Here is an 11,232-nt window from a genome sequence, read left to right on the forward strand (position 1 = left end):
TAAAAAAAATGTAGTAGAACATTCATGACATCGTTGCCATCAATTATCTAACAGCAAATAAATTTTATACAGCATTTAACTTTGTATTTTGTTTAACCATATGCTACACATTTCCTGTTGTTGTCTATTGCAAACATCTTTTATGACATTGTTTTGACATGTTCTATATGATTTACTTGTATGCTATGCTATGCCACAGAAATTATGCATCTGTATGCTAAAATGTGACACATCTGTGCCTTGTCTTTAAAGAAACATACTTGGTTGTCCAGGCTTGTGTGGCCCCGTGATCTTTGTTATGTGCGTTATTGGCGGCGTAATGATGACGGAAGTTATGGTAAGTGTGTTGGTTCTTTTCCCTTTGCTATCATTTTTCCATCATTTTTTATCCTAATGCATGTAGATGTGTACTTCCATTTTGCAGTTGTCTTATTTCGGTCCAGAGAGCATCCAAACTGTGGTCCACAGCCAGGATTCGTGAGAGCCCACATTGAGAGTACATTTCATCATTTGCTTTATGGCTTGCTGAGGAATTATATCACATACATGCTATTATACTTGAAATACAATTATCATGTTTTGATATGCAAAAAAAAATTCATCATTTCTTTGTTCTCAGGTGGTGGATTCATCATTTCTCCCCTAAAGTCTCGAAATGGGAGGCCTAGAACGCAGGTACAGCACCTTATGCAGATTGATCTGAAGGGATGGGCTGTTGGTTATTTCCCATCATTTCAGCAACATTGTTTGCTTCAGATGTTGAACAGCGTTGCTGGTACTAGTCTTCTCTATCTGTGGTAGTTTTAATTTGGATATTGCTACATTGTTGGAAATGATTGTTTTTGCACTCTTGAATTCCATTTTTTTGTATTTTATGGTTTTAGCACATTCTTACTATGAAAATCAGGATCTGCAAGAAATTAATTATTTTATATTGTTCCTTAGATCAAACCTATCTTTTTCCTACTTGTCAAATTCTTCTGAAGTGTGGAGAAATATTGGTTTTTTGCATCTTTCTTGCATTGGCTTATATTGCATAACCAGGGCATGCTTCCCTAGATGGTTTGGAGCCTTTCTGTTTTGGTTGAGAGGTGAATTTGAGCATCCTAGTGGACACATGGTTTGAAGCAACATTAGCCGTACCAACCCAAACCTTCCAGTTTGGGGCGTACAAAATCGAACCAACATGGAACTAGGATAGTTCGCTGTCAGCTTAGCAAACAGGCTGAACCCTCACCAAAAGCCTGCCCCCCACCCCTCTAGTCGGAGAAAAGCCCAATTCAAGAGAAGCCTAATCTCCCGCCACCCCCACCCTGCATCAGCATGAAACCCTTCGAATCCCTCCATCCTCACTCTCTCCCCCCTTCTCTCGTGTAGACCCTTTGAAACCGTCGCCTTTCTTCTACCTCCACTTGCCATTGCCAATGCCATCCTCCTCCTTGAGGCCTTTCTTCCACTCACGATCTATCTCAGTTACAAGCATCAGATCTGGGAGACTGTCCTTCACCGCAAGGTTTTAGATTTCATGGGACGGGGGTGTCCTGGTTTTTCCACTGAGGGAGATGCCCTGTTGTCCCATCCTGTCTCAAGAATCCTAATCACTCATTCGGGTAGATATCCTCTGCCTTTCTCTCCTCTACTTTCTTTCTTTCTTTTTCTTCTTCCTTTCCTTTCTTTCATGTTATTCTACCTTCCTTTCTTTTCTTTCCTTTTTCTTTCTTTTCCGGACTCCTTTTATTTCTTTTTTATCTTTCTCTTTCTTTTCATTCTTCTTTCCTTTCCTTCCCTTTCTTTTTCTTCTCCCTTTCTTTCTTTCATTTTTCTTCTTCTTTCCTTTCATTTTTTTCTTTTCTTCATGTTCTCTTCCTTTCTTTCTTTACTCATTCTTCTTCTCTCCCCTCATTGATGGGTTTTAGATTCCCAACCCTGCCCCGGTCTCATTTTCTCACAAGAATGGGATAAGATGGTTGGGGCATCCCCTGTTCAGTCAGGATGTGAAATCTTGCTTCCTTGACTATAGGTCGATCTGCGCCTCTAGGTGAGTCCCTCCCCCTCTTTCTCCCTCCCTCTCTCTCCTTCCTCTCCCTCGTCTCCCCCTCCCTCCCTCTCTTTCTCCCTCACTAACACTCTCCCTCTTCCTCTCTATGGTTCTGGTATGTCATGGTTTGGTAGCAGGAGCTTGTACTATACCATATTGGTTGCCGGCCAATGTTCCTGTTGATACCGGTTTTGTCATCCTCAATGTGAAATTGTCTACATTGGATTGCCTATGGATAGAGTGGAAGGTGGGCCAGTTGCTTAGCTTGGTCACATTAGCCTATGGACTAAACTACCCGAGGAAACAAAACATTAGCCTATGGACTAAACTACCCGAGGAAACAAAACAAAGCTGAGAGAGCAAGAAAAGAAAGAAAAAAATATATTTCCAAATGCTAAGTTGACTTGATTCTGTGAAATGCCTCTCTCTTGCAAAATAACCTTGAAAGTTTGGGTATTTATGGATGGGTTATTGCGTAAAGGAGAGTTGACAAGAAGTTGAAAACCAGTCATGATGCATATTCAAATTGTAATGTTTTACGCTTGGGTCAATGAGAGAATAAGGCTTGATAGTCAGGGCAGTTGTTAAGAACTTCTCAAGAAACCCAAATGCCACATTCATGTCTCTCATTTTCAAAATAAGACAACTATGTTTTCAAAATAAGAACTTCTCAGGAAAGTACTGTCTCTCATTTTCAAAATAATCATTCTTAAAGTTTTTAAGAAGTATTTTGAAATTTGTTCCAGCAAGTTACAATGTTTTTATTAGAGGATGATTTATAATTAAAAATTTGAGTACTTATGGATGGCTTATTGCCTATGTTGCATGTACTTGTGTTCATATACAGCAGCTGATGTGTGTCTAAGCATCAGATCGTTTCAATATCCAACATTTTTTTTCTTCTAGGTGAGCCATGTCTAGTTAGTATAACAATGTTTATGATTAAATGCGAGTGCGATACTTAGGCTAAACTAAAAAGTTGGGGTAACATAGTTGGCTTCATTTTTATTATGGGTTTATAGATGTTTTATGATGTTCAATTTTTTGGGAGAGGGTTGATTGTTAGTTGGCTGTCTCTATAAATAAAGGATTGTTCAAGGTGTGCAGTTTCGGTACCGGTTGTTGTACTGGTACTTGTAGGTATGGTACAGGACTGAAACATACCATACCAACACTTGGAATGCAAAAGCGTATGGCTTCGGTACATATATCACTTTTGGATTTTTCAATTTTTTGTTTTTGAGGATTATTTTAAAGGTTATGGATGTTTAAAAGGAAAGAAAGAAAGGATGGAAAGAAAGAAAGAAGGGAAGGGAGAAGAAAAGGAAAGAAAGAAAGGGAAGAATAAGAGAAAGGAAAAAAAAATAAAGGAAGGGAGATCTTATGATCCTAAAAGATCGTGATCCCAAGATGTGACCTTAATGTATAAGGTTATTCTCATCTAGATCATAAGATCCAGATCATGGATTACAAGAGTTTAGCAATAAAAGTTTTGATGCCTTTTGGTATATTGTCAGATTTAGTTTTTGTTGAACTTAATTTATGTAAACTTGAAAGGTGTTCTTAGTGTTATAGTTCTCATACTTAATGTTTTAGTTTGAGATTGGTTTGGTGTTCATACTGATTTAATATTGAGATTCTTCTTCAAAAAATATTTCATGCATTTATTGATGATTTTCAGAAAATTGAAAAAAAAATAATTAAGTTTGGTATATTTTAATATATTTTAAATTTTAGTTAATTCATGGCATGTAGCTCCTCTCTATGCTCTTTTCAGATTTTTTGCTTCTTCCATTAATAATGGTAGCTTTTTCATGAACTCTAGAAGCTAATCATTACCATACTCAGAAATAGAGCATCTTTTCTTATATATGTTTCATGGTAGTTCAAGTTGCTATTAATGATTTATTATGATCAATCATTGACATCATGATTCATGGATTAGAGCTATCAACTCACTCATCTACACAACTCTACGATGTTAATTAATGTGTAATTTCCCTTTGCTCTGGGATATTTACTAGTACTATCATTCATTCATTCTTATAGAGTATTTTGAACAATTGATGTAACTTTTGTTCCTTTCTTTTGTACTGGCAGTAGCTTTTTGAATTTTTGGATGTTTTAATTGATGTAGATAGTGATACCATAGGAAGATTTTTTGCACTAATTTTTTTGGGGTGTGGAGCTGATGTTGTTGTAGAATGCTTTCATCTCTTGTCTCCACTTTATTCATTAATGATAATCTTTTTGAGTCACCATATCGTCAAAACTATCTTCTTTCCCAGACAAATGAGATTTTCTTTCCTTGAACAATTGATAGTACCAAAAATGGTCCAAGGCAAATATGCTATTAATTTTCCATCTTTCATTGTGATGTCCAGAATATCTCGCTCTATTTCCTTGCAACAAGGAGTGAGAGCACTAACATTTCCACATTTTCTAGTTATGCCAAAGGATAAAACTAGGGTGCTTGGGTCCATTTGCACAGCTTAAACTTATTATTTTCCTCATATACTGATTGTTTTGAACTGTTGAACACCAAATTCAGGTTGCAAAGAAGAAAAAGGAAACAAAGAAAGGAAAGGGAATAAGAAGAAAAATGAAACAAAGAAATGAAGGGAGAAGAAAAGGAAAGGAAGGAAGAAAAGTAAAAAGGATAAGGGGCCCGAACCACTCTAGGTAGAGCAAAACAGGGCAAATCTGCTCAGTTCGGCCTAGTTCGAACCTCTTACTAGGCCGAACCACTGAATTGTCCTGGTAACCAACTGGTTTGGGTTTGGTATCAACCAGGTGGTTCGGGATGGTGTGGCTGACCTTGGCATTGTTGGATACATTGCAAATGACTATGGAAAGTCTTTTCTTTTGGCAATAGTAGGGAACTAAGGCTAAACAATCTTTACTTGTATTTTTTGTTTATGTTAGCTATAGAAATTGTTGCTAAGATGGCCAAAAGGATTGACTGTGAGTGGTTGATTTGAGAGTTTTGAAGTTCACAAAGTTGTCTAGGTATCGATGTCCGAGTTGGTAAAGTCACTAGAAGCTGTTGACAATGACCTGGGTTTGAATCCTGCTTACATTGTAACAAAAGGTGGTGGGGCATTACTGGAGAAGTAAAGATGTGTTTCACCTTTGCTTCCTACTTTTTTCTCTTTTAGTGTGGCAGCCATCAAATCTGATTGTTCCATGATGATTATAACTCCTGAAAAAAGAACAGAATGTTTCACAAGTAAATATTTTTCCTTGAGCCTTCCTGCCTTTCTTTCTCTAGAATTCTCATAAACATGCTGCCATGCAACAAATTAGCCCATGAAGTTGGCAGGATCTTGTGCTATTGATGCTTGATGGCCATAAAACCATAACATCCCTACTGCCCAAAATGAATGTTTATGACATACTTATTTTATTTGGTGTCCAAGTACAATCATTTCATTTGCTATGTTATTGATTGTGTGGACTGTTTTAGAGGATCTCCGTGCAGTTTATACTAAAATCACTTACTTCTCTTGGCCCTTTGTTGATTAAACATATCTATTGTGCATAAATGGCAGGGTTGCGTGAATGGTTTTCTCAAACAGATGAAAGCCACATGGTTCCACGGATGCCAGTAATGGTCAATATGACTTCGAATTCTGCTTCTTCTAGAAAGGAACGGAAAACACAGGAGAATTCCATTCAGCCTAACCCATCAGTGGATCAGATGCATTCTGCTAGCAGACACTCTGTAATGTTGGATGAAGACTCTGATGAGGATGAGGATTATCAAATTCCAGAGCCTGAACAGGAGGTTGGTTGACTGCTTCCAATCTCATTTATTTCTTAGCAAACTTTTTCTGAATATGAACACTGCAACATTTGCAGGCATACCCAGTCAAACTTGAAAACGACATAGGACTGGCAGGTCTGTGATGTAATTTGCTTTCTTCTCTCTCTAGTGTTGTGATCTCTGTGGTTGACATTGGAGTTATGACTAACTGTTATATTCTTAACAAACTGTTTTTGTAGATGAGGAGCCTTCTGGTCAAATTGATTTGGCTGGCTTTTCTGGCATTTTACGCCGGGATGACCGGGATAAAAGTCGTGATTGTTGGAGAATATCTGATGGGAATAACTTCAGAGTTCGCAGTAAACATTTTACATATGACAAAACCAAGGTCTTCTGATTGATTCTTTATGTACTAAATATTATCATTTTTAAAGCTTGTAGAGTAGCAATGGTTCATACCATTTTAGTTTATGCTGTTTACGGATTCCAGTATTCATGTGCAGATTCCTGCCGGAAAGCATCTAATGGAGCTTGTAGCAGTTGATTGGTTTAAGGATGTGAAACGAATGGACCATGTTGCAAGGCGAAAAGGCTGTGCAGTCCAGGTAAGTTGTATCACTATCAGTGACTCCATGAGCTTTGTATGGTTCAATTGCCTGATTTGTTTGTTTGTTTCTTTGGGTCAATGGACAAAAATTCTTGTAATATTTTTTGGTTAATTGTTTAAGTTGTTTAATGAAACTAATTAGTGGCACATTAAGGTTCTCATTTTGTTTTTGGTGAGAGATTATTTTGTTTAAAGAAAGTTCAATCAGGTTTTGTTCCAAACAAAGATGTTTGTGTTAAAAAAAGGGAAACATTTATTCTTGAAACAAACCATTATTTTTCAACCTGTTCATTCATCATCATCTTTTGAAGTCATATGATCTTTTGAAGGCCATATATGATTGTAGAAAATATAAGGTGAATATTAAGTAGATAATTTCTTAGAAGATATCGAATATCTGAATGATGATATATGGTTGTGGTTTGCATGACAAGTACACAAACATAAAGCGATGTGGACCTGAATGCAAGGTTTTAAATCCCGTTGGATGTGGCTGTCCTGATTTTCCTATGGAATTGAACGTGCCATCGTTCCTCTCCATCCCGACACTTGAGACAGAAGATGTTCCAAAACATCCCGATTGGGATGCTGGGACACTAACAGAACGGCCCTGTCCGGACATATGGGATGGTACCGTCCCAATGTCTCACAGGGCATCCCACTGAGACCTAAATCCTTGCCTGAATGGATAATGGAAGTAGAGAGAGCTATATATAGTTAGTATGGGGAATGTAATGCAAGTCTGATAATAGTGGCAAAAGGTTCTGATTTTGCTGTTTTGGCTCTAATTGTAAACTAGAACATCATGATCCTTTTTTTTTTTTTTTTGTAATGTCCAGTGAACATCAAGATATGCATCAATTCTTTTCCCCATATCTGTTGCATGAGGAATTAATATTTTATGTGAAAAGGAGATTATCCTAAACCATCTAACAAGATGCTGAAAAATTTTGAGGGACTGATTGGACCTGCACTTGTCAGATTACATTCTTATGTGCATGACGGTTATTATATATGGTTTTGTTTGTATATCTTCCACTTTCCAGTATGAAAATCTGTTGCTTGCCCCAAGTAATTACTACTTTGTGCACTGCAGAAATTGGGTTTAACTGGAATTTGTTCTGATGATGTAGGTTGCATCAGAGAAAGGACTATTCTCATTGGCAATAAATTTGCAAGTAAGTTTTTGCTTGATTTTCTCCACTTTAAGTTCCAAGTGTTTGTTCCTCCATGCATATGAATTAGCTCATTTTATTACTTCATTTTAGACAAATACAGTAACAGTAACTTTTGGTATCCTGTAGTTACTACCAAGTTGTGACTATGTTCAAATGCACACAAGAGTCAAGACCATAGGGTAACCTTTCTTAAATTCGTGCTGTCAAAATATCTGTGATTTACTTAAGAGTGCAGGTAATTTGAAAGTTGCTTGCTTTTGGGGACCTTTTTCTAGGTATTGTTCTTTAATATTTCCTTAAGAACAAATTTCAGCAGAACGTATTTCTGTACTATGTGTAACCATGTCATGCAAGTTTTTTTTTTAAATTATTACTATTTTTTAATAAGAATCACATTAGGTTCCAATCCTCTTGGAAAGATTTAATATAACCTTGACAATGAGTGCATTGAACAAAGAAGTTTAGCCGCATCTCTATCCCATGACAATAAGTCAAAGGCCAACCACACAGTTTCATTATGAATTATATTCGGATGCTAGTGAGTCTTTTGATGTTATTCTTATATTGGAAAACTGTACCCAACTCTTAGAATTTGCCTTACTGCATTTCAGTCTCTGAAGTCTGGACGGTTGAACTAAACCTTTTTCCCCAATACTTTACTGATGCAAACTACATAAGCATCAAACTGAGTTGCACACAGATCTCATTGCATTTGAACATCTTGTTATTTATTATCACGTATCTGGAACCAGTGAAGTAACTCGCAAATCTTGCAGGTTCCAGGCTCAACTCATTACAGTATGGTCTTTTATTTTGTAACGAAACAGCTGGTCCCTGGATCACTATTGCAGCGTTTTGTTGATGGAGATGATGAGTTCCGTAATAGTAGACTCAAGCTTATTCCTTCTGTTCCTAAGGTCATCATCTCCTCTTGATCCTGTAATTTTCTTTATTATATTTTATAAATAAAGTTATAAAAGCCAAGCATGCAATATAAACTCTACCTTTTCCCATCTGTAGTGTCTTTTATTATATCTTTTGAAAAGAAATGTTTTTCATTTCATCTTATAACATATGATAATCCCATCAGTAATGGTTGTTGGCATAGCATTGCATTCCTTTACTGATTAATGTAGTGAGGCAGGGCTCCTGGATTGTACGCCAGAGTGTTGGAAGCACCCCTTGTTTATTAGGCAAAGCAGTTGATTGCACCTACATTCGTGGACCCAAATACCTGGAAGTAAGAAACTTCTGTTATGATAAGATTTTTACTCTGTGGAATTTCATGTCCAACTGTCTGGCAAATTAATTTTGATTTAAAGCTGCTGAAGATATAGGATGTCTAATGTTTATTAACATGTGCAGATAGATGTCGATATTGGTTCTTCTACGGTGGCTAATGGAGTTTTAGGGCTTGTGTGTGGTGTGATTACAACATTGGTAGTTGATATGGCATTTCTGGTACAGGTACTTGTTTCTGCGATTATCAATCTACTTCAAATTATGACATAAATGCTTTTATACTGTTGGCATTTGGAGCAGAGTGAAGTTTAATTCATTTTAGTACACATTTGCACAAAAGGCTTAGGTTAAGCGCTCGCATATAAATTTTAGGGGGACAGAATCCATTGATCAGACTGTGATGATTGTATGGAATATTACTAGTTTCTTTGCACTTGGCAAGACATTCATAGAATAACTTGAATGCTGGAGTGTTTTCAAAAGAATGATGCTTTTGAAGAATGGCCCATCCTAGAGCCACCCAGCATATGATGGCTGTCATGCATTTTAATCCACAGATTCAGGGAGTCATATTTAAATTTCACTTCTATTTCTTGTAATTTTTGCTGAGATAGATGCAATCTCCTATATCAGTCCTTCCCAATTGTACATCTTCCTTCTACTTTTTTCATCTACAGTCACCATGGAGGCTGTTCGCTGTTCACATGAGTATAAACTGCGTAAGCAACAAAGTAGGATTGCTGCTTGACTGCTGGCCTTCTAGGTCTCCTGGCAACCATCACTGTTTCCCACAATTGCCAAGCCATGACCCAGAAACCAATTTTGAAGTTTGACAGCCTGTCATATTCTCAATATTTGATGTATAGTGTTGCGGCCAACTCCCCCGTCGCTTGTTGCCGGGAACGGACACCTGCAAAACAACATCCACACAGACCGGATTTATATCCGACGGAGATCCTCTGATGTCTAAGTCAGAGAAGGAAGTTGGGGAATAGGAGTTGAATGTAAGCAGTAGCAGAGTTTAGGCTCAGAGTTGGCTTACTAGTCCCGTTTCCCTTACCTCCTTTTATAGATGAGGTTTTCGTAACCGTTGGATGTGGTCCCGTGTTTTATGGTGCTAAATCATCGGGCTATAACATGTAGTGGATCGTTAATTCCTACTGATTGCGCCGTAATATGCGGCCGGTAACCGTTCATGACAGTTATGGTATATCTGAGTTGACCGATCAACCACATGTCGATAGAATCCATGAGCAACCGTCGGCTAGTAGTTTTGTTATGCCGATGGTCTAAGTCGTTCGCTGTCGATTAGTAGTAGTCGAATCATTAGTCGGTCAACCGGCAATAGATCGGTGTGGTTCGTTTCGTTCGTCAATGAAGAGTCGGAACCGTATATTCAGTCAATGTAGAGTCGGAGTTGTATGTCTAGTCGATCGGCTGTTGTTGAGTTGGAGTCAGTAGTCGGTTGATCTAAGTCATGTCTGTTTGTGGAGCCAAAGTCGGGAGTTGGTCGGTCTGCGCTGGAGATCAGTCGGTTTATGGGGGTCGGTCGATTTATTCCAACACATAGTAAACTATTCTCACGTATCTATACTGTTCTTATTTTTTGCTTTAACGTCAATTGTTTTTACACAGCAATACTTCGCTTGCAGGCAAACACTTTTGATGAACTTCCAGAACGGCTTATCGGTGCTGTTCGGGTGTCGCACGTCGAGTTGTCATCTGCGGTAGTGCCGATGCTTGAGTCTGGCCCTTCAGCAGAATGAAACCATTGACAAATATTCAACTTCTGTTATCTTTCATACTTTTTCCTCTTCCATCATCGTCGTCAGCAGGGAATGTGCTCCATATGATTTTGACACATTGCAGAGTGCAGCACGACCCCTAGATGATTGATTCCCATACTGCCGCATTCCCGTGATGCCAGTCCTTCCCCACTTTGTGCAATTAGAGAGAGAATAATTTTGTTTTCGGTGGGGGAGGTGATGAGGAATGCACGTTGTATCAACTATGGCTTTGTTGTATTTGCTAATATGCTTGACACTCGGTAATCTCTAGGTCCAAAATTCCGGTGTTGCACATGTATTCAGGGAAAATTACCATGTTTTTTTGCAGAAAATAACATTTTCTTTCACATTTTGTGACGGATATGACTTGACAACTCAATGGAGCATGTATTCACAATTCTTTCTTTCCAAAACATTGATAAGCAAAAGCAGCATTGCCACTGCCAAGGTCGTGCGTGTTTGGTGTTTTTGTCTTCTTCTCAGCGGAGTTTGTTTTCATATTTCTTTCTTCTTCGTCGTTCCCATTTGTTGCATTAGAGAGTCAATGATTGTCGGCAAGCTTGCGGATTCTCTTGCGTGGACGGAGGAGTTTAAAAAGAGACCTTGAGCTGAGG

General features: G+C 38.0%; 1 protein-coding gene across 6 annotated transcripts in view; it reads left to right on the forward strand.

Moving 5' to 3' along the window:
- The window catches only part of LOC105042513 (protein ENHANCED DISEASE RESISTANCE 2), a 41,634-nt gene extending 30,741 nt beyond the window's left edge, over window positions 1-10,893 (forward strand). For 5 of the 6 annotated variants that reach the window (XM_073256880.1, XM_073256877.1, XM_073256882.1 and 2 more), the window contains 12 exons: window positions 273-337; window positions 425-496; window positions 620-775; window positions 5,590-5,825; window positions 5,900-5,939; window positions 6,044-6,192; window positions 6,308-6,409; window positions 7,545-7,589; window positions 8,366-8,506; window positions 8,734-8,829; window positions 8,955-9,056; window positions 10,484-10,732. In XM_073256880.1, the coding sequence (XP_073112981.1) occupies window positions 273-337; window positions 425-496; window positions 620-775; window positions 5,590-5,825; window positions 5,900-5,939; window positions 6,044-6,192; window positions 6,308-6,409; window positions 7,545-7,589; window positions 8,366-8,506; window positions 8,734-8,829; window positions 8,955-9,056; window positions 10,484-10,597 (1,318 nt within the window). In that variant the 3' untranslated portion in view covers window positions 10,598-10,732. Of the gene's footprint in view, window positions 1-272; window positions 338-424; window positions 497-619; window positions 776-5,589; window positions 5,826-5,899; window positions 5,940-6,043; window positions 6,193-6,307; window positions 6,410-7,544; window positions 7,590-8,365; window positions 8,507-8,733; window positions 8,830-8,954; window positions 9,057-10,483 lie in introns of all 6 variants that reach the window. The other variant, XM_073256878.1, reaches the window with a different exon arrangement.
- Window positions 10,894-11,232: the final 339 nt, after the last annotated feature.

The sequence above is a fragment of the Elaeis guineensis genome, chromosome 4 (genome assembly GCF_000442705.2).
Source record: "Elaeis guineensis isolate ETL-2024a chromosome 4, EG11, whole genome shotgun sequence".
Taxonomy (NCBI): domain Eukaryota; kingdom Viridiplantae; phylum Streptophyta; class Magnoliopsida; order Arecales; family Arecaceae; genus Elaeis; species Elaeis guineensis.